The 23,765-nt window shown below is 43.3% G+C and overlaps 1 protein-coding gene across 5 annotated transcripts in view; it reads right to left on the bottom strand.

Moving 5' to 3' along the window:
• The window catches only part of rab3gap1 (RAB3 GTPase activating protein subunit 1), a 40,611-nt gene extending 21,063 nt beyond the window's left edge, over positions 1 to 19,548 (bottom strand). For 2 of the 5 annotated variants that reach the window (XM_086271528.1, XM_086271532.1), the window contains exons 1-15: positions 19,452 to 19,547; positions 19,306 to 19,361; positions 18,395 to 18,473; positions 18,167 to 18,299; positions 17,121 to 17,199; positions 15,898 to 16,017; positions 12,570 to 12,735; positions 11,480 to 11,579; positions 8,928 to 9,009; positions 8,675 to 8,743; positions 7,647 to 7,720; positions 6,840 to 6,932; positions 6,527 to 6,699; positions 5,830 to 5,931; positions 5,480 to 5,652 (exon numbers count right to left, since the gene is read on the bottom strand). In XM_086271528.1, coding sequence (XP_086127654.1) covers positions 5,480 to 5,652; positions 5,830 to 5,931; positions 6,527 to 6,699; positions 6,840 to 6,932; positions 7,647 to 7,720; positions 8,675 to 8,743; positions 8,928 to 9,009; positions 11,480 to 11,579; positions 12,570 to 12,735; positions 15,898 to 16,017; positions 17,121 to 17,199; positions 18,167 to 18,299; positions 18,395 to 18,473; positions 19,306 to 19,361; positions 19,452 to 19,469 — 1,517 coding nt within the window. In that variant the 5' untranslated portion in view covers positions 19,470 to 19,547. Of the gene's footprint in view, positions 1 to 5,479; positions 5,653 to 5,829; positions 5,932 to 6,526; positions 6,700 to 6,839; positions 6,933 to 7,646; positions 7,721 to 8,674; positions 8,744 to 8,927; positions 9,010 to 11,479; positions 11,580 to 12,569; positions 12,736 to 15,897; positions 16,018 to 17,120; positions 17,200 to 18,166; positions 18,300 to 18,394; positions 18,474 to 19,305; positions 19,362 to 19,451 lie in introns of all 5 variants that reach the window. The other 3 variants (XM_086271533.1, XM_086271529.1, XM_086271530.1) reach the window with 3 other exon arrangements.
• Between the last annotated feature and the right edge of the window lie 4,217 nt (positions 19,549 to 23,765).

The raw sequence follows: 23,765 nt of genomic DNA, 5'->3' as shown, positions 1-23,765 counted from the left end.
TCCTCTGGTCTCAAAATGTGTTTCCACAAATGTTTGCAAATAGGTTCTGCTCTTCCATGAACTCCATTGAGATCCCGACTGAAATCGGCTGATGCCAATATCTGCTGAGTGTTGGCCACGAATAAAGCAGCAATAACAGAGTTCAACGAGAACAACAACTTTTCATTATCACTTATTCTTCACTCTCTCCACAGCTGATGGACCAACAGCAGCACACAGAGGACAGTGGTACCAGATACTTTGTATGCCGTCACCATCTGACAGCAGGCAGAGGAGCTGCAGGGCTGAAAATATATCCTCAACCTCAGGTTCAACTAACGAACTGACCCAGTCACAGACTTCCAGGGAGGCTTTGGAGTATCATTCCCAAGTTCAAGCACAGCCCCTAGTCCCACTTCTTAGAAAGGGAAACCGCTACTGTAGTCTGCTTATCCCGAGGTGGGAAACCAGGACAGTCCAACAACATCCACAGACTCAGTGGGACTCGCACCTCCAGCCCAGGAGTCCTGCCACCAAAGAGTCATGTAACTCGTCACAGACCTCGCCAATTAATATCAAATCAAATATCAGCTGGTTCAGTCCCAACTGATGGTCTCATTATTCAGGTTTCACACAACAAACGTCTCATGATGGGTAAAAACAACGAGCTCTCTCAAGACCTTTGCAAAACATGCTGGTGGCAGTGGTCACAGTAGAACTACTGAAGGTTCCAGCGCACTTTTGGTAAAGTGGAAAGAATATTATTTCACCATAAATGGGCCACGAGATTTCACACAGACCAGTGAAAAGAATTATCAGAAGAGTCAAGGCCCAGTTATGAAGAGCCACAGAAAGGCCTGGAATCAGCAGGTACGACTGTTTCAAAGAAAACAATATGTGTGCAAGAGCCACAGAAAAAAAGAGAAGCGTGAAGTGTGTTTAAAGTTTGCTGAACAAGTCTGTGAAACGCTGGCAGAATATTATCATCTGCATTCATAAAGTATCCACAGGCGTCTTTGCCTGCTCTCCTGTACACTCATGAGTTCACACCTACCTGCCCCTCTAACACCATCGTTACATTTGCTGATGATGCGACAATCATCAGTGGAGAAGACGGCGAACAGGCAGGAGGTTAAAAACCTGACAGGCTGCTGCAATGAACACAAGCGTCTGCTCAGCGCCATCAAAACTAAGGAGATGTGACCTCAGCAGAGGGAAACACGTTCCTCTCCACATCAAGCAGACTGTGTTCAGCGAGTGTCCTCGTTCCTGGGGACTCACGTAGCTGAGGACCTCTCATGGTCCAAAGTCAAAGACTCCACCTCAGGATGCTGAGGAGGAGGAGGAACCATCTGGAGAAGAAAGTCTTGGTGGCTTTTTTACCACAGCACCATAGTGTGTCCCCACCTACTGCTAACAGCTTGGTATGCTAACTGCTCGGTGGGTCATTAAGACAGTACAGAAGAATAGTGCCTGTCCCTTTCCTTCCCTGGAGGACATGGTCAGCACTCGCTGTCTCAGGAGAGCCAATCAAATCTCATCTCATCCTGGACAGCACCTGTTCAAGAAACAGGACAGCCAGGCTAAGAAAACAGCTTTTCCCCTGGACCATCGATCACTGAACACTAAGCTCAGTGAATGGACCGAGTGAGCCTCCCTCCTACCTGAGACACTCCTGTGTAACATTCAGTATAATGTTCACTAATGCTGCCAAATGTAAGCTTACATCTAATACAAAACACCAGCATAACACGGGACAATTACACCCTCCCTCCATGGCTGCTGCCATCCAACCAGTGCAATACTCCCCTGGTTAAATGGTAAATGGACTGGTTCTTATATAGCGCTTTTCTACTCTTCTGAGCACTCAAAGCGCTTTACACAACTTGTGCATTCACCCATTCACACAAGCACATTTTTCTAGGTGCTTTCTAAGTAACATTCTCTCTCTCACACACACACACACACGCGCACACTCCGATGAACGCATCGGAGAGCAATTTGGGGTTAGTATCTTGCCCAAGGATATTTGGCATGCAGACTGGGGGAAGCCAGGAATTGAACCACCAACCTTCCGATCAGTAGACGACCCGCTCTACTGCCTGAGCTGCAGCCACCCTATTTTATTGCCATTTTATTCAGTTTGACGAATGAATGATGAGTGTAAGCAGGTAAGAATGTATGTAAGCTCTGCTCCAGTGTAATGCATAGGTACAACAATACGCTTTAACTTTAACATAGTTTGGTCACATAATTCAATTCAATTCAATAAAACTTTATTGATCCTGAAGGCTGACCCCGATGGAAATTGGGTTAAGGCTGCCGACCTTTGCCAGCGCCATCTTACCCTTCTGACCATACATACATGACACAAACATCACATGGGGAAGACAGGTCAGAGAGGTGTAACAATGGAAAATGCACCACATGAGGAAAGATAAGGAGAAAAAAATAACTCCCCCCAGACTGAGCTCCAACAGGGAGATCAGTTTGAGAACAGAAAAAAACACCTCTGCACATGAAAAAACTCTTAATACACGAAAGAAACACATGACAAGCAACAGGGATGGGTAAAGGGTGAGAGACAGCCAGTGTAGACAGTACATCCGGGCCTGCGTGCGCTGGTCTCCTTGATCCACCGTCAGCATCGGAGGGGAATAAGCGTCGAAGGCGTTTGGAGGGGGGAGGAGTGTACATCTGCATGTGTATATATATGTCTGTGTAAGCGTGTGCGTGTCCAGAGTTCAGCTGAGGCAGTGTCCTCCTCCCTGCCAGGCTAAGTAAACAGTCTTCCAGCCAACCCAGGTGGCCTTGCATGGAGTGGGAAGAACAGTCTAAACACAGTCGTTATCAGGGAGTTGTTGTTCGGCCCCAGCCTTGAGCCCACAGCTGGGGCCGAAGGGGTATCCGCATAAGTGATGGAAGTTTTTACTTTAGTGCGAACAGCTCATATGAATTTCAAAGCTGTTCTAACACTCCGACACTGGTCTCTCAATCTCCCATTGGAGAGCCGTGAGCTTCTCCATGATGTTATCAAACTTGCGCTCCGTGATGTTGTCATTCTTGTGCTCAGAGAGCCGATTCTGAGAACTCACGACTGTTAACTCAAAAGACACGACGTCGTAGTCTCACTCCAAGCGCTTTATTTGTTACGCCATTTTTCTCCACACCAACAACAACCCTTCGCAGGCAACAGTACTCTCGCAATATAACAGAAAATAACAAGTTAACAACGACCGCAGTGAGCTTCTCCAAGATGTGATCCAATTTGCACTCAGAAGTCTTATTCTGAGTATTCACAGCAGCCGTAAGCTTCTCCAAGATCTTATCCATGCTGCACTCAATGAGCTCATTTTGAGAAACTCACGCCTCTTCCCATCGTTTCAATCCCAGCGGGCAGCCTTGTGGGGGTTTGAACAGCTGGTTCCGCTTTCTTAATTCTTCGATAAGTCAGGGCCAAGCCAGCTCCGATCAGCCAGAACCCTGTTACCATGGTTCCGAATAGGTAGATATCTTCAGCACTCAGGCTCACCCGAGCCCAAACTTCTCGTTGAGAAAGGGGTGTCAATTGCATTCAGGGACCAGTTGATCAAATCCATAATTCCTCTTTTAGGTTTTAGAGAACAGACTGTGAGAGAGTGTTCCAGGGAAAAGTAATACAAAAAACACGAGACAAGACAAGGACATAAGAGGCTAAGCAGGGAAGCTAAGGGAGAGGAGGAGAGGAGAAAAGTGCGACCACCTTTGTTAAGAGCAAAACTCTTTGAATGCTGTAAACACACCGTGTTTGGGTGGCTTCATCCCAAAAACACCACAGCAACACTGAAGTCTGGAGGTGGGAGCATTATGATTTTGATGTTCCCAAAAAAATGTGTGATTGCTTAGAAAAGTTATGCATAAAAACTTTATAACAAGCTGCAAAAGGGACTGAGCCATTAAACATAACTCCAGGAAGGATGAATGGAGACATTGTTGATTAAAATCTGCTGCCATCTACCAGGATGATGAAGATGAAACAAGGATGGATGTTTCAGCAAGACCATGATCTCAAACACAGCCAATGGAAACCGTTGGTTTCAGAGAAATCAAGTAAAGCTGCTGGAACGGCCCAGCCAATCACCTGAGCCGAATCTGTGGGAAGGATCCACGGAGCATTCGGGATTTAGAGACTGTTTGTGTGGTGAGTGGGTCAAAGTCATGAGCAATGATGGGACTGGTTTCTCCATACAGAAGCTGCCATGAACTGTCATCACCAACATTTGTATAAAGTAATAAATAAATGTCTGTGTGTTTAATGTCCCTGTGTTACCGACATCTGGTGATAATTTCACATCAAAGCACCTTTAGAAATATATTTGCTTAGAGAACTGCTGACGTGTTCAATACATATTTTAAGGATGGGTATTGATAAGATTTTCACGATTCCGATTCCATTTTCGATTCTGTTTAACGATTCGATTCTTTATCGATTCTTTTTAAAAAAAGGAGAACACTAAGGTCGATTAGCTTAGAACTTTGTTTTATATCTTCTCTTTGAACAAGATAGAAATTTAGGAGTAACATGGCCTTACAAACCCAACAGTGAGATCTTAATGATCCACAGCCTACGGCTCTTCAATGGGGTGTCCCAGGGTCCCCAGGAAAAAAAATTGTAAATGTTCTTCTGTAGCAATAACAAAGTATAACATAAATTATTCTGTAGCAATTACACAAGAATATCCAGTAATGTCCCTGCCTACAATTAAACACATTCACTTACCGAAAATCGGGGGCATCTGCTGTGGCAAACGGGTGCAAGCCTTTGACCACAAACTGAGTCACTGCTCGGTGACATTCGTCTATCCTGGCCTGAAAGGAGACGCTGCCGGTAGACTGCAGCGAGAGCTGCCAGCATCTGAGCCAGACTCTGTCTGTCTCATCATGGTCACTAAATGCACAGTAATGGTTTTGTAATAAGGCAGATCGCGCTAACATAATATGCACTGTTGTTGATTATTTACCTGCCGCATTAACGGGAGAGGACGTGCAAACGTTACCGCTGCTGCTGGGTTGAGATTCACGAGTCCGGAGCGGAATTAAAAACACGACATTCATTTAAGGTCATCACGTGTTTTGTGAGCAAATGCTTTTGCATATTCGTAGTGTTTCCTCCCTTAAATGAAACATCCACTTTGCAAGTATTGCAAGTTGCCCTGTTGTCATCCGTTCTCGTAAAGTCTAACCAAACTTTTGAGCGTTTGAGCTGCTTACGCGCCATGTTTCCTGCCAGGTAAATGACGCTCCGCAACGTGGTGACGTCATTCGGGGCGACTGGAATCGATAAGGGAATCGTTTGCAAAAATGGCAAACACTTCCAAGGAACTGAAACAGTGGGAACCGGTTCTCAACAAGAACCGGTTTTCGATACCCATCCCTACTTATTTTACCTGCTATAAAATGAAAATGTTAATATGTGTGACATCTTTAAAATCAAAGCAGCACGAGCCTGTGAGGTACCCACCCACAAATAAGATGGTTATTTTCCCACCGGTAACGCAACTCAAGGACAAACTCCTGCCAGAGGTGTCCAACAGCCCGCAGCCCACCGTAGTAATAGTTGACCAGACACACACACAGAGCCAGACGGTAGGTCAGACTGTCACTGGGGGCTGACTTCAGCTGGTGGAAAAGGTTCTACAACGAGGGAAAAGACCAGCATGAAATCAAACAGCAGGACACCAAATTTAATACATTCTAATAAAAATCCTGACAAAGTACTGACAGCACTGAGCCTGTCTTCACTCTGAAACTTATATTGGACCTGACCTGAGTGTAACCTTGAGTGTGCGAGTGGTGAAGAGGCAAACATACATAATCAGAGGTTTTCTCTTGCTCCGATGTCCCACTGGAGTTGGACAGCTGAGTGTTATTCTTACAGTCAGACTTCTCCACAGCAGCATCTGGAAACAGATACTGAGACACAAACACAAATAAATAAGTCTGTCATTTAGAAACTCTGTTGTTTTCTAGATGTTAGAAGAATTAAACAAGTGCAGCTCACGTAGTCATCACTTCATGATAAAACACAGGATGCTGATCGCTCAGTGGCAAAAGCAGGATGTGACCAGAAATAGACAATAAAAATAAGAACGCTGCCTGATATCCTGTTTAAGATGACGCTCTTGTGCTTTACTGAGCTGCTGTCAGATGGGATCAATATCTGTGGCCAGCACTCTAAGACATAAATGCAATTACGGCTGTAGTTTGAAGATTCAAGGCTGTCTTAGCTCGAGCTGCTGAGTGTGACGGGCTCAACAGTAACCAGGAAGGAAAAACTGTTTGTGACAAGAAGCAGAGGAGCCACATCAGTACGAGTCAAACTACCACACGCTCCGAGGTCTCTGCTGCTCTGAATATCACGCTCACCGTCTCCTAACACGGGATCCACACCTCTTCTGTCAGAATCAGTTTCCTCATAAAATGAGCTGAAACCATTAAAACTCAGTCAAGTATTAGTCAACTCCGACTAGTTAATGCCTTTTAAACAGGTTACATGATTAACTCTTACCAGAAGGACAGAATTGAGTATCTCGGTGTTAAGGGGCGACTCATCGATGCGTCGATGGCGGCGAATGTGCTTCCGGGCACTGTGCACCATGTTGGAGACAGACAGTTTGGAAATGGGCACAGTTGCTGCTGGCTCGGTCAGCTTGGACAAAGCAGAGCTGATATCACTGTTTTCTACAGACGACAAACACATCCAAGAGTTTCTGTTCAATTGCTGAGGCCTGGGTCAGCACAGATGCCCAGATCTCCCAGTAAGCTACGCACGTTTCCAGAATGCAGTATGGTCACTCAACAAGTAAAGCCAGGAACCTGACCTTTGCCCTCATCTTCAGCGTATCCTCTTCCAGGAATCTCCTCTGTAGACTCAGTCCTACAGCAGAGTTTAAAGAGCTCTGTCACAGCCTCACCTACAGGGAACACAAACAGTTACTGACCTGATATTTTCTTATTCAAACTTTTCATGAAGCACACGCTTCAGCACAGCGAAGCAGGACAACATCTGTGTAACATTTTCTAAATCATGGACGTGGCAACAAAAGAAAAGTCCACTTTACATCACATGTAAAGTGCTTGGGGCTGTCATGAGAGGCGGGGCACACCCTGGACAGGTCGCCAGTCTGTCGCAGGGCAAACACAGAGACAGACATTCACACCGTGGGAAATTTAGGGCCCCAATGAACCTGTCCCCACTAACTGCATGACTTTGGACTGTGGGAGGAAGTAGGAGGCCCACACATAGAACAATGAGGAAAAAAAGACACTTTATTTGTCCTTCACTATGTTCTTTCTATCGGTAGCTTGATTACATCCGTCTTATCTGCTGCGTATCATTTGATGCATGAATTTTAGCTTAGAAATAGTTTCCTCTGTGCTGTTTGGACAAAAAACAAAGCCATAAAAAGTCTTCACACATCACACAACAATGTGTATGTTTGTAATGGATCCAAGTGTATTAGCAACCAGAAAAATACAACATTAAGGTCAGTGCACTTAATGCACTGACCTTAATGTAGTATGTAGTGGTGTGTTTGAAATCTGTACTGACTAGTAAAACCTCTGTGGTCTGCCCCAAAGCATCATGGTCTCTGTCCCTGAGTGTCCCACTGATCAGTTTAACTTACCCAGTAAACACTGAGGATTTTCAGCCGTCCTGACTCGAACTGACCAGTGAGGAGCTTGAAGAGGGTCGAGGTCACTGTTGGGTGATAACCAGAGTAAACAGTAGAGGAGAGTTTCTGATACACTTTTAGTTAAAGGGTTTTTATAAGTAATGAGTCATGTTTGATTACATGTGACGTAGTCCTTCACCAGTAATCAAGATAATTACACATGTAAGCATTTCCTTATGTCACACTCAGTTTGTCCCTTCATGCTTGTTAGACCTGTGCCAGCTCTGTTTGGGCCTTACAATCAAACCCATGTACGTTTACCCTTTTAATAAACTGCTCCACCCATTTCCTACTTTACGAGTGAAATATGAAGCAATGCAGTGTGTACACGGATGCAACACTCAGTGCTCAGCGCAGCGTTTTGTGTGCTATAGTGCAAGTGAACAGCTCACTCCCATCAAAGCTTTTCCATTGGATCGTTAACACAAACACCAAATGTCAGGAGGACATGCGCCTCAAACTGGAGTTGTCTTTCTAGCCCGGGTACCTCATCACTCAGTGTGGTGCACTTTAGCCCACGCTAGCATCAGCTGTGGTCACTGGCTGATTAGTGCTGGTTTCTATGGGCTCAGATTGTGGTCAATTGTACTTGCAAATCAAATGTGTAGTTGTGAGCTTTGTAACCTTGTAAGCCAGAATATCTGAAGATTTCATGTTTGTGCATCTACAGATGAGAATTTGTGTGTTTGTAAAAAATATTTACACGAGTTACAATTTTTTTTTTGTTAAGGTCGTCTTACAGACACAAAGCAACAAACTGTGTGTAAAACTCTGCGCTCAGGTTCCCTAGCAGTGTGTGAGTTTGAACTCACAAGTACAAAATATTTATGACCACAATTTGAGCCCATCGGTTTCCTCGTGGCTCAGCTGGTGACGCAGTTGCAGTGAGGCTGAGTGTTGCGAGGTAACAAAACGATCTAGCTGGTATATTGCAGCTGCTCTTAGTACAGTACACCAGAACACTGCACACACAGCCTTACCTGTACACGTCATTATCCACAACTATGCCTTCAGTAAGATGAGGCCAGGTTGTTGCGAGATGAAGTTCACTACAAAAGTGAAAAACAGAAACACAGTAACAGCAAACAAAGTAAGTCTTCCTCAGACCCACAGATAAGGATGATGATGAAGAGGCTCCAAGACCACGTGATAAGCAACAAAGCCGTCACACCGACTGCTCAGTGTGCAGAAAACATGTGACTGTAATTTTTAGAAAGTATCATCAGTTTTTACCTTATTGGCTCCTCACAGGCACCGAATGGAAACTTCCCAAACTCCACCCCCCCCACCTCGCCACCAAGGAGCGCATCAAAATCTGCAGGGAAAAACACAAAAAACTGAATAATCGTCCAAACAGCAAAGCAGGCAGTCTGTCACCAGAGCCCACCCAGGGCGTCCTCACAGTCAGGGAGTTCAGTAACACAACCAACCTCTGTTTGTGACACACACACGTAAAACATATTGAACGCATCACCAATTGTCTACATATATTTCTAAAGGTGATGTTCACATGGAATTCTCACTAGATGTTGGTAACAACCCATCCAATCCACACATGCAGAGAAACAACTTTAAATCAAACAATATAACAAATAAACTCGATGTATTGTGAGTTTTTCTACGTACGATGGTGAAAATTCAAAATCCTGCTCCTCACATACAAGGTCTTAAATAAGGCTTTGCCAACTCCAGGCCTCGAGGGCTGGTGTCCTGCAGGTTTTAGATCTCACCCTGGGTCTACACACCTGAATCAAAGGATTAGTTCATTACCAGGCCTCTGGAGAACTTCAAGACATGTTGAGGAGGTGATTTAGCCGTTTAAATCATCTGTGTTGGATCAAGGACACATCTAAAACCTGCAGGACACCGGCCCTCGAGGCCTGGAGTTCGATGCCTGTGTCTTAAATAATCAGGCCCCATCTTATCTTAATGACCTTGTAGTACCATATCACCCTATTAGAGCACTTCGCTCTCGCTCTGCAGGCCTACTTGTTGTTCCTAGAGTATTTAAAAGTAGAATGGGAGGCAGAGCCTTCAGTTTTCAGGCCCCTCTTCTGTGGAACCAGCTTCCAGTTTGGATTCAGGAGACAGACACTATCTCTACTTTCAAGATTAGGCTTCAAACTTTCCTTTTTGCTAAAGCATATAGTTAGGGCTGGACCAGGTGACCCTGAATCCTCCCTTAGTTATGCTGCAATAGACGTAGGCTGCCGGGGGATTCCCATGATGCACTGGGTGTTTCTTCTTCACTCACTATGTGTTAACAGACCTCTCTGCATTGAATCATACCTGTTATTAACCTCTGTCTCTCTTCCACAGCAGGTCTTTATCCTGTCTTCCTTCTCTCACCCCAACCAATCACAGCAGATGGCCCCGCCCCTCCCTGAGCCTGGTTCTGCTGGAGGTTTCTTCCTGTTAAAAGGGAGTTTTTCCTTCCCACTGTCCCCAAAGTGCTTGCTGATCGGGGGTCATATGATTGTTGGGTTTTTCTCTGTATCTATTATTGTACAATACTGTGCAATATAAAGCACCTTGAGGCGACTGTTGTTGTGATTTGGTGCTGTATAAATAAAACTGAACTGAACTGAACAGGTAAAAATATGGCGACATCAGGAGTTTCAGACGGTGAGAGACTGAATCTCGCTGCAAAAGTAACGATGTTTTGAACCCTGCATGTCAACGTCTCCCTGCACACCAAGCAAACATTAAATAAACTGTTTTATAGTCACTGTCTCGACTTGTTTCTGTAATTTGATGTCATCCATTTTTTTTATTTTGCCATTTTTATAGGAACAACAGAGCAGCTTTTTCATTTCAGTCGTTTTATTTTGACTCATGATTTTTTTCTTGACGTCGTTTTTTGTTGCTGTGATCTTTTGATGTTAAAGTCTAGTGTTGACCACAGAAAGAGACTTACTGTGATTATACTGTAATCTGTGAAAATCCTCTGTGTGCAGCTGATGGTTAAAAGAAAACATTTCAGTTCATTCAGATCATTTTTATGTTGACAATAGAAAACCATCCTGAATGGTCGGTTTGAATAAGTGCAAATTTAGATCCTATATGGTTGAAAATAACTTAAACATATCGTGATTTATTTCGTGTTTTGTGATATAGCAAAAAAATATTGTGATATTACATTTTGCTCATATCACCCAGCGCTACCATAGATGTCCGTACATGACATCTAACAATGAAGAATGACACGGGGGAAATGTATTGGACAGAAAGAAAGGTGCAAAAAGACACATTTATGAGTAATTACAGAGCAATCCTGCCACTTAGTGCAAATTAATATCAGCCGGTTCAGTCCCAACTATGGCCTCATTAGCCAGGTTTCACACAAGAAGCGTCTCATGATGGGTAAAACCAACAAGCTCTCTCAAGACCTTTGCACACTTAAGACTGATGGCATCGGCTACAGAAGAACTTCTAAGTTACTGAAGGTTCCAGTGAGCACTGTTGGGGCCATAAACCTGGCGTTGCCCCTGCAGGGTTTTTATTTATTTACGATAAACCAGCCACGACCAAGCGCTCCCCACACGATTTCAGACAGACGAGTGAAAAGACTTATCAGAAGAACGACCTGGAACCAGCAGGTACAATCGTTCCACAGGAAACAACAACATGACCTGCATCACACACACGCCTCCTAAAAGCCACTGGCAGGGTTTCTGGATGTCAGCCACTTGCTGACATGTATTTAAAAAAATTTAATAATTTCTTAATAATAATATTACATTTTTTTTTATTTGTGTATTAATACCATAACATGTACTGCCTACCTGGAGGCTGCTGTGGCCATGAATACTGCTGCCAGTCTTGGAGCACGTAGGTGAAGCGAATGGCGATGTTGACTGGAGGCAGAGGGAACAGGGAACAACCCTGATGACAACAGGAAGACATCAGCTCATGTTTATGGTAACAAGCTGCAGCATTAATCTCTCTGTACAGGCGTGGATTACACCTCGTCATTGTCGGCTGTTTCTGGGAACATACTGAACACATTTAACCCTCATGTGTGGATGATGACAACATCAATCAGGATTTTTATTCTTCTTTAGGAATGAATATAAGATTTTTGAACTTCATTTTTTAAATGTCCACTTAGGTGGACAACATCGGTTTTGACTTATGAAGGGTATGGAGACATCAGTGTGTAGTGTTTCTGTGCAAGTTTACCATCAACATCAACACAAATACAAGAAAACAGCCTTTGAATAGCTGCAGACCACTGTGCATGAAAGGGTTAAACAACGTGATGTCTGGGAATCCATTGTGTTTCCAGGAATAGGAATAAACAAAGTTCAAACAAACTGATCATTAAACCAACATCCACTTCCTAACAGTCTTTATTTTATTCACAAATTAATTTCACAAAAATCCAGAAACCGAATTTACACAGAATTAGACGTCTTCTTCTTCCTCTTCTGTTTTCCCAATGTTCACATAACTAAGCAGTGTGCTGTACTGTTATCAACCTGCTCTTTGACAAACTATTACAAGAATATATTCCTATTATAAGATAAGATGTTTGTGTTATTTTCAAGTTGAATACAGTTTTTGTGTGACTGTCAGAGCACAGCAGGAGGAGGAGGAGGAGGAGAGACTGTACATGAGCAGGAAAAACCAGATGAATAAATGTTTTAGAAAATACATTTACATGCACTTCGTGGATGCTTTTATGATTATTAGTTGCATTTAACAGGATTCACATCGTCCTAAAATGGTCTGGAACAGGATGCTGAGGTGATACTTGTAGAACATGGGTACATGACGCTCTGTGGCTGTACAATTTTAATTTTTCTTTATTAAAAACAAACAAACAACCTTGAAATATGATCCATATAAAGATGTTTGTTCCAGAGCACTTACTATCTTAGATTTGAAGATGTCGAGCAGGCCGGACAGGTGGTTGTACTGCACGGGCGCTCGACGCAGGTGAACGATCTCAAAGTCGGTGCGCACGCCTGGTCCTTTGCACTCTCCGGCATACATCCGCCTCCACTTCTGCTGGATCTGCACAAACATCGGCACCTGACTGAACACAAGATAAACAGCAGAAGGCATTACTAGCAGGATCTCTGGTACACGCCCGACATCCAGCTTCAGTTTCTCTCAACCAGCAACAATCCAGCTAAACTAAACAGTCCGACTGAAACACAGAGCAACAAGCTGCAGAACTGCATTGTACTGGCATGTATGTCAGCACTGTCACTGCACGGACCGCTGAGTGCTACACAGACTGGTTTTAATATGTTGTGTTCATTGGCGTAATCTGGGGCTGCAGCAATTCATCACTTCTAAAAAAAATCCTCCAAACCAATTCTTTGCTGCGATGCTGCGATGCTGCGATGCAGCGTGCTCTGTAGCACAGACTTGTTCAACGATGTAAACGTGTGTGAGGGATAGGTCAGTAGGTAGAGTGGCTGCCCCGGGATCAGAAGGTTGGGGGTTTGAATCAAGTGAAAAGCTAAGCTGAGGTACCCCTGAGCAAGGTCCCTACACACTCCCCAGGCGCTGCATTGGGTGAATGGGTTAAATGCAGAGTTATTTCGCTACGGCCTACGGGGACTAACACATATACATTATTCAGCCACATTTGTGAGTATAAACAGCCATGCAAACCAAACTTATTTAGGAGCAGCATGTGAATAAAAGGTCTGACAACATTAAGCCCACACATCCCCAGTGTTAAACAAAAACACTGATAACACAGCAGCAGTGATGATGACGCTGCAGTTTGACGTGGAGCTGAAGTTTACACACTGACAGGAGCAAAGAGGCGTTACTGAGACGGTGAGCTCAGGTAAAGTGAAAGAAAACTTCTTTCAGCAGCGCTGCTCTCGTGATCATCATTAAAACCTTTATTCTGAAAGAGCTCGTCCTCCATCACAGCAGGAAAGCTACAGAAGTCAGGCTACATTCAAATATGTTGATGAACTATTCATTTAGTCTGATACCATGTTTACATGTCACAGCCTGCAACCGTCGCATTTTACCTGCAGCAAACAGGGGTGAGTCTAAAGGGGGGGCATGGGGTGGATGAGACCATGTTAATTTAAAGGCTTTTTAACATTTTTCAGATTGATAGTGAAATAATATAAAAAATAAAAGCCAATCTAAATGTAAAACTCTTCTTCCAGTAGAATAACAATAATAATAATAAATTGTATTTATAAAGCGCCCTTCAAGACACCAAAGGACACTGTACAATAGATAAAAACACATAACAGAACACTGACACAATGAAGAGCAATAAAAACAAAAGTAAGAGATAAAATGAACAAACAGTGGATTCACAGTGAACATGCAGATTTGAACAGATGGGTTTTGAGTTGAGATTTGAACTGGGGGAGAACCAGTGTTTCTTATATGTGGGAGCAGAGAGCTCCACAGCCTGGGAGCAGAGCAGGTGAAAGCTCTGCTTCCCATGGTGCTGAGGCGGAAGGGAAGCACAGAAAGCTGGATAGAAGAAGAAGATCGAAGTGAGCGGGCAGAACAGGTAGTGCTGAACAGGTCAGAAAGGTAAGGAGGAGCGAGGTTATGAATGGCCTTGAAGGTGAGCAGAAGTTTGTATATTATCTGGAACTCCACTGGGAGCCAGTGAAGTTCCTGAAGAACAGGTGATGTGCTGGTAGGAGGGGGTTCTGGTGATAATGCGAGCAGCAGAGTTCTGAACCAGTTGAAGCTTATGGAGGGATTTATGGGGGAGACCATGCAAAAGAGAATTGCAGTAGTCAATACAGGAGGTAACGAGACTGTGGACAAGAATGGACGAAGACTGGGTGGAGAGAGAAGGACGTAATCTGTTAACGCTGCATACCCCACCTCTGGCGCCGGTGCCCACCTCTCAACTTTAAATCCATGTAGACATTGAGGGTTCTCGGGAGGGGCCGTGCTAACACCTGCTGCTCTCTGGCAGCAGCACCATGCTCTCCCATGTTTTAAATGCACCTTAGAACAACACGCAGCAACACTACACATGAGCGAGAGGAGGGAGGTTTGGGGTCTTCACACACCCCCGTTCTCTGCTGGCCATCGGGGCCTCTTCCTGGGCAAAGGGGGCCCTCGGGCCTGCGGCTCGGTTCACTCTGGCACAGCTGGCTGCCGGCAGAGCCGGTGGGCACGCCACTGCAGCCCCCTCTGGCTTCTGCTCCGTGGCTACTGGGGTGACCCCTCGTCTGGGGCTCTCCTCAGCTCTTCCCAGGAGGGTGGCACGGATGCCCCTCCGGTGGTCCTCCTTGGGCTCTCACACTCTGGGGCCTCTGGATGTCTGGAGCCTGGATCTCCTCCATGCCTGCTTCATGCCCTGGAGAATGGGCTATGGCTCTCTACATCCTCTTGCAGACCGTTACATGGAGAAACCTTTTGAATACAAGCGCGCTGATCCACACAGGTGTGCACACGGGTGTTCACTGTTCATAGACATAAACTACACCTTTATTGGTGCTATTTCCAAGCACATTGTGCGCTGTCTGTCCTGCGTGCTGCACAACAACATTCAATATTTAGTATTTACTGCTGTTTACACTTAGCTAGATTAATGCGATGGTGTTGTGTTTAGTATGTTGCTTTGTTTTTTTTGCTTGTTTTCTTTTCTTTTTCTCTCAACAGGTGATCCAGAAGATTTTTTTCTCTTCTTTCTCTTTTTAAGTGCCCTCTCTCACTGTCCCTCTCCCCTTCTGTTTTTCTTTTCCTTCCTCTTTCTTTCTCCCTTTCCTATCCCTCAGTCATGTCTGTCCCGTCTGTAACAACTGAAAATAAAATAAAATAAATAATAACAACAACAAAGGTCGATCAAATGGACCAGTACGGCAATGCCACGATGATCCATTTGGCAAAGTAAATCCATCGGGTCTCCTTGTTGGTCTTCAGACAACAATTCTGACGGCTAAAGAACCAAATGGGACAGGCAAAAAAAAAAATGCTGCATAGATGGAAACAGGCAGAATAGGTGAAATTATTGATGTGAGATTTATAGGAAAGTGAACTGTCTAGGATGACACCAAAGCTCTTAACCTGAGGAGAAGGGAAAACTGTGGCGTTATCGATAGTGAGAGAGAAATGGTTCGCCTTCAAAGGGTGAACCATCACTCCTTCAGTTGCACACTTAAAACTCAAACATGAACACACATCACACCGTCAGGAGGCACTAATGTGCTCACAAAACCTTCCACGCAGTGCGATGACCGTAACTTACCAGCCACTGTTGGCCAGAGAGATGGAGATGGAGCTTAGAAGCAGGTTGCATTTCGACTCACTGATGACGGCCTCACAGTTCGTTCCAGGGCTGATGACCACAAACTCTCGTATGCCAAACCTACCAAGACATACAGCATCACAGCAGACATTTATCCACATAGGATGGAAGAAACATTTGCTTCATTCTGTATGCTGTTAGATCCCTTGGTAACAATAAAGACCATCACTAATCAATGGGATATTATTTTACTATTACACTCTGAAGAAAAATAAAATATTCAGAAATTGTCTGAATTACCTCTTTGTAGACGCATCTATGATTCTCTGCTTATATTTACGAAGTCTTTCTGGCAACTCAAAGCCAGAAACACTTGCACTTTCTGGACTTGCTCTCTTAAATGAAAGACACACTTAAACTATATGTTCATGTTGCACTTTATGCTATGCACTGTATCTAGCTCACATATCCATTTAACCTGTGGGATTATAATATTATTTTATGCCATGTTAGACCCCTAATTAAAGATTGTGAATTATTATGTAGTTTTAGTTTGCATTATTCTCCTGAATTAGACGAAGCTGATAACTATTGTATTAGTTAAACTGATTTGCATTACATTAGACTGCTGATTTATTGTGAATGAATGATATTGTTTTATGATGCATTATACTGCTGAGTTATAAGAAATAGTGTTCGCAGAAAGTCATCGCCTTATTTGTCTGATTAGAAGAGAACAGAACATACTGGAGAGGTTTTCTGCCCCATCTCAGCAGGAGCAGATAAACAGGGAGCCAAGGTCGTAGCTTAGGCGCCGTGTGAGGGAAAGAATGTGAATGTTTAGGCTTTATGATTAGGTGGGGGCCACTAGAGGCTATAAGAGTTTGATCAATGCTCCACCATTTTGAGATCTGATGCTGTCTGCGTACGGTGTCCATCTCCCACGCGTGTGATCATTAAAATCATCGTTTGACTCAACCCGGCTGGACCAGTGTTGTTATTTTGGTTTTTCCTCTTGTATCCATCCCCAATATTTGAATCCGTAACAAACCTAACATGCACATCTTTGCACTGTGGAGGAAACCTGCGCAGGCACAGTTACAGGATGCATCTCCACACAGATTTGATCCGGGACCTTCTCGCTGTGAGGCGTGCAGATAAATGACTCCACTCCACTTTGAGTGAAGCAGTTTTTTAGCATAAAAAGTAAAGACTAAACTTACCATCTGACCAGGCAGTGGGCTCGTGGAGGGAAATCATTGTTCATACAGAGAAGATCCTGCATTGCCAACGGTATAGCATCTGCCAATAGAAGAACTGTGTCAAAAACATTGTTCATTTTAAACACCATCTGAGGTGCATATGATTATTAAAGTGGGACATCTACCAAAATAACTGTACTGGGTTGACTTTCACAGATGCTCATTTCTGTTGCGGCCACAAGGTGGCAGTAATTTACTGTCCTGTACATCACTGGTGTCTCTAGTGATGTACAGGACAGACCCAGCTGACTTACAGGCCAATCTCCAACCTTCCTTTCATATCAAACATCCTTGAAAGAGTAGTTGTCAAACAGCTAACAGATCATCTGCAGAGGTTTATTTGAAGAGTTTCAGTCAGGTTTCAGAGCTCATCACAGCACAGAAACAGCTTTAGTGAAGGTTACAAATGATCTTCTTATGGCCTCTGACAGTGGACTCATCTCTGTGCTTGTCCTGCTAGACCTCAGTGCAGCGTTCAATTTCAAAGATGGAGCCTTGCTACCCTCCTCAGTGGACGCCCACTGCCATTCACAACCAAATAAGCAAGTATCCAGGTAACATTTCTGCTTTGCCTGCTTTTATTTGTACAAAGAAAAAAGGTGTTTATTCCTTTTTTTAAGCGGATACATCCAAACCTCGTGCTTTTTCCAAGGTTTACTTCATCAGTGTTTCAACAGTGGTGTGGGAGCAGGCTGTGGTACAAGCCAGAGTCAAAGCATGAAAACCAGAGGATGGAGGCCCACAGCTGTGCCCTGGGATGATGTTAATAATAATAAATATTTCTGCAAACCTGCAGGATAATAAAAACTAAAGCTACATAATAAAGGGTGTGGAGTCTGGATGTCAGCTTGTCATCGTTCTGATAACAAAATTCTGAAAACGTGACGGTCCTTCCACCACAGCCTGCATGTGCACTGAGCAGGACTGTCCAACACTGTCGACATCATTCACAACAAACAGTCAATGAAAAGCTGATGTTGATAATAGTGCAGACAAAGTGACTCTACCTTCCTCGAGGTTGTCCTTGCCATCATCCTCTTCACACTCTTGTTTCAGAAAGTAGTGGCTTATGTAGAACTTGAAGTCAGCAAAATTAATTTCCTGCGACTTCTCCGCCCAGGTTCCACTGGTGTATTCCCCCTGTGTTCAGATAATGCAGCATCATACGATGAAGGTGAGATACTTCCTTTCTGCATACTTCACACGCATGTAAAGATTTGATGAGTAAAAAATACCTTCTCTGGAGAAACCTTCCGTGCAGTGTTCCCTGTCAGCTTCCAATCATTAAGCACTTCCTCCACTCTGGACACAAAACTTCAGGCAGATGAACAGATTAGCCCAGCATACATGCACAGTGTCTGGTTCATGCTAAATAACCACTGAAACTAATCTTCAGAAATGAATTTCCCTCCAAGCACACTGTGCTTTAAATATTACATCTACAGTAAGCAATGAATATGACTGAATGCAAATGTTAACTGTGATTCGTTAAAGAGGCTGCAGCCATTTGAACTGCCTCTGCACACACGAGCTGCACCAACCAATGGATCAACATATTAGGACATGACAACGCAGTACAAACAACCATTTTAATGAATCAATATCACTTTATTCAAGCTAAAATCGATTTTAATTGGAATATCGATTATGGAAACCCACTCCTAGTTCAAACTTCTGGCTCAAGCCCTAACAAGCAGGTGAGTTCCTTATTGACAAATGTGTCTAATTACAGGTCAGTTCTTGGAAAATGCATTTTATTTAACGCACATTTTGTAATAATACATTTTAGTTGGCTATAGTTTGTTTGGTAATCAATATCCAGAAGATTATTTAAAAATGGCTCACACATATGGCATCAGTCTTCCTATTCATCTACACCGGAAGCACATCTATATCTGTGCAGTGTTATAGTTTTAGTGATGCTGGTGTGCGATATCAGAGTGGTGGTAAATGTATATGCACAGATACACAGCCTCACTCTTTAGCTTGACTATTTGAGGTTAGGTTCGCTGTAATATACAATCATGTTGTTATGTTTAGGCCTGAAGAAATAAATGCAGGTTCGTGTCTCCCGAGGGCGAGCTGTGCGGAACACGTAAAGCTGTGGACTAATCCTAGTTTTCAGAGTAATGACCAGCTGGCTTACCGCTCCCACTCGGACGCAGTGGTGAAGTCGGTGATCTCGAAAACCTCCGACTCGGGCTGCAAAACACAAACGTAAACGTAAAATCAGCTGTCGTATTGTTACAGCGCGCTTAACAACCACACTGACATGTTACAAAACAAACTCACATCGCTATCAGCAGCCATGTTGTTGCCTTTGGCTGCCTGATCGGTTCCGGAAACTAGGATGTTTTTCTACGCATGTGCGAAAAGGTGGTCGCTTCCTCTATAGTTCTTTCACAATAAAAGAAAACAAACAAATTCTAAATTCAGTTAAATTTTATTTGTGTAGCGCCAAATCACAACAACAGTCGTTGTGCAAAACTCATTCAGGCATTTAATGACAGGTTTCAAGATGTGAAGAATATCCAAAAGGAACTGGAGATGTTTGCTACGCCGTTTAATGTGCAACCATCTGTGCCAGACACTTTCCAAGTGGAAATAATTGGGCTGCAAAACAACTACGAGCTCAAAGCTAAGTATAACAGCCTCTCTCTGCTGGACTTTCACAAACTGTACTTTCATGCTGAGGCTTTTCCCATCCTGGCGAGACATGCCCTGAAATGTGCATCTCTGTTTGGGACAACGTACCACTTTGAACAGGTCTTTTCAAAACTGACTCTTGCAAAGAGGCGCTTCCACTCAAGACTAACTGAATCAAACTTGAAAAAGCAGCTTCGAGTGGCATCATCATCATCACTGCCAGCTGACATCAGACACCTCGCCAAAAAGAAACAGTTCCAGCCATCTCATTAGGTGAGTCTGATGAGCAGAAATGCAGCAGTAACACAGCAGCAGCCCAAGCAGAGAAGCCTCCTCCAGCTTGTCCGGGGAACGCCAACCCATTCTCAGACCAGCCAAGAGATGTTAATATAAGCAATTAGCAGGGTGTGTCAAAGAGTGAACAGAACATCGCCGAGTCAGCTGACAGCTCCATAAAACGTGTTTCCTACAGCAGCAAACAGGCTTCAAGAAGTGACAGTAAGGAGAGGTGTCAAGATCTGTGGGCCAGTCGGCCTCTTGTGTAAAGGACACAGTGATGCTGAAGTCATAGAGGCTGTGGTCAGGTCAGTCAGCCCAGGTTTCAGTATTCCTGACATGCCTGAGATAAAAGGACCTCACTCCCCGTTAGTTAAAGGAAATATTGAAAGCTCATCAAAAAACTGCTGACTTAACTCTTTGTGCTTGCATTTGCTCTCAGGAAGGCATCAGTGCAGCACTGTACCAGTGACAGTGAGGAAAGGTTATGGCTCAAGAACTGCTCCAAAATCGAATTACCACCTCATTCCTGCAAAGCAGGCAGTTTATGAAAGATTTTGAGAATATATCAGTGATTCTTGAGATAAGGGACAAAACATGTCCAAAGTTTCTGTCAACACCATCAGATTTTTTAAAAAGTACAAAAAAATCAGGAATTATTGTGGGTAACTTACACTGTGAGGACCCCTTTACCACTTCCTGTTTGATACACATGCCATGAGGTCACTGCTCTGGTGAGTTTTTTTAATTTTTATTTCATTTATTGCATACCTTTCTGATAAAAAAAACTCTGTGTCACACCCATAGTGCATCAACACCACAGTAGAGGCCATAAGCAACTGATGAAAAACAAGATGGCGTCTGTCAGAAAAACGTGCTATGAGAGAAAGTAGGGTATTTTGTCAGCACCATCAGGATTTTTGCCTGACGGTGTTGACCCTTTTTCTAATGATTTTGGCAAATGTCACAAAAGTGTCCTATTCACTAATTATATTAAGTTATTTTTATTACTATTTCAGTCATATTACTTCCTGTGTATTTTACTGATATTTCTGCTTTACAGATGTGTTGAATATTATGGAATTTGCCTGATCTTGAATCTCATAGTTAATGTATACTTTATTAATCCTGTAGGAAAATGCTTAGTCCTCTGCATTTAACCCATTTACTCAGTGAAGCAGTGGGCAGCTACCAATCCATGACCCGGGGAGCAGTGTGTAGAGACGGTACCTTGCTCAAGGGTATCTCAGGATAGCTGCTGTTCAGTGGATTTGAACCCCCAACGATCATGGGGCAAACACTCTATCTACTGAGCTATCTCTGCCCCGAGAGCTGGTCTTTTAAGTGATAATGTATGAACCCTGCTTTCGGGTCCAAACTACTGTGTTTATTAAGGCTGTTGTGTTTTAACATGTTTTTATTCTTTTTTATCTTGTTCTATTTAATCTGAACAAGCCCCTAAAAACAGTCAGTGATCACTGTCAGCCTAACCATCGGGAACCCTCACGTTAACTTTTATCAAGTGGAAAAAAGTTTCACTGTGTTTATGTTACGCTAACATAGCTGTGTCGCTAGCAATCATGTAGCACATCATTATATACCAGCTAGTCCAACATCAGTAACCCTACAAACGCCACTGCTGTTTAGTTTTGTCTTCATTTATGTTGGAAGTGATAACAGAGCTGGTGTTAAGGTGGAAACCGGCGAGCTAACTTCTAACTCTGTTAAATTTCATATATTCTGTTTTCATGGATGCCTGGATGTTACACCTGGTAAAACAGCCACACTGATCATTTTATTAAAGATGAAAGAATTTAGACAGTTTGTAACTCTCAGTGATGCCGCAGAGTTCCTTTGACTTTGGGATCTGCAGCGGAGTTTGGACCTGGAAACGGCTAATGACATCAGACTTAAAGACCGGATAGCATTTCTGTTGCTTAATACATATTTGTGTTGTGAATATTCATCCTTAATATGTGTAAATGCATATGCTTCAGAAAAATTATAGCAATTACAAAATGGTACATTTCAGGCTAGAATAGCAAAGGGGAAGCTGTCAGTAGAGGAACAAAAGAGAAGGAACAGGGAGGATCAAAAAATAAGTAGAGAAAAAATTAACAGCCAGCCTGAGTTTCTCATAAAGGGAAAGATGGACAAATAGAGTGAAAGAGGGAAAAATAAAGAACATCAGTGATCTGAAAGGAAGAGAAAAAAGGCAGAAGAGAAGGTTTTGGAAACTAGCACAGAGAGTCAAAAGTAGAGAAAGTCCAGCAGGGTCTAAACACACAACCACAGAGTACTTTAGGAATCAAGGAGTAGTAGGCAGCTACTTGCTGGTGAACTATTAAGATGTAGAACTTGACGTGTGCAAAAACAGAATTGTTATGATGTGTCTTGTGATATTACAAAGGTTGTTAAGGTTTAATGGTCATTTTGAAAGAAATAATATCTTGCTTTCTACTCGTGTGTCACCACTTGTCAACTCCATAATATGGATTTTTTGTTTATTTTTCTGTTTTGAAGAACCATATATTTTCCTCCCTCATGATCTTCCAATAAAAATACGTAATTTTCTAAATAAATATGTAATTTTCATGCTGCTAAATATGATTGTTTCTTATGGAGATTAAATACAAGCTTCTGAAAATATGTATGACTGTAACTCTAATAATCCATCCATCCATTCATTCGCTTCCACTTATCCTTCTCAGGGTCGCGGGGAGCGCTGGAGCCTATCCCAGCTGTCATAGAGAGAGAGATGTTTCTCACCACATATCCAAACCGACATCATGACCAGCAGCTTTACAGCTGTGGCTCCAGCAAACATCAGCTGATACTAGAAAGTAATATTAAATAAATTCTAAGAACAGCTGATCAAGCTTAAACGTGCTGCTGTTTTTTAGCGCGACAACCGCTGGCTTCCTCTTTCTGGCGCAAAGTGGGCGATAAACTAACGAGAGAGACAATCAGCTGATCATTGATCAGTTTCATGATTGAAGTAGCAACAGGAGAGGGAGGGTGAGAGAATGAGAGAAGAAGAGACAGCTGACAGTGTAAAGACACAGAATAACTCCAGCTTTGTGTCTTTTTCCATTGTAGCTGAAGTCCGGGACAAACTGTGCTCCTTTTCACCTCAATACGAAACGAGTAATATTTTCTCTGAATGCGGGACAATTCCGTTTTTTAGGGGACGGTTGGCAACTCTACTAACTAACCTTATGAATAAAATGAAGTTCACTATCAGTAACATCATAGCACCACCCAGCTGTAGAAACTCCATCATGCTGGCTAGTACGCAGTACGAGTTATTGTAACTGACTGTAAAAAGTCAGCACAACGAAAATAAACTCCACCTAAACTTGGTTTATATCTGACCCAGATAGACTGCAGGTCAGAACTTCTTACCTGAAGTTCAGTTCACCTGACACTCGGACCGGCGGCCGCCTCGGGCCTCTGCTCCTCCTGCCTCACCTTTCCCTCATCCACCTGGCCTCTTGTGGCAGCTCCGCCATAGCCACCACCAAACAACTGTGAAAACGTAAAGTGGGCAGCATCTGACTGCATTTCAATGGAAGACTGCAAAGCTGAGTGCAGACTTTTTATTTTCTGCTATTTTCCATTGTTTCAAACTTGTCCAGGCCTTAGACCTCAGGTGTGTTCTCCCAAGTAGTACTTAATGCATAA

The sequence above is a fragment of the Aulonocara sp. 'chitande type north' Nkhata Bay genome, linkage group LG18 (genome assembly GCF_057382095.1).
Source record: "Aulonocara sp. 'chitande type north' Nkhata Bay isolate Kocher_YH1m ecotype deep benthic linkage group LG18, A_spYH_male_GT1.1, whole genome shotgun sequence".
Lineage (NCBI taxonomy): Eukaryota > Metazoa > Chordata > Actinopteri > Cichliformes > Cichlidae > Aulonocara > Aulonocara sp. 'chitande type north' Nkhata Bay.
The sequence above is the reverse complement of the archived record's forward strand: the minus strand, read 5'-3'. Positions and strand labels throughout refer to the sequence as shown.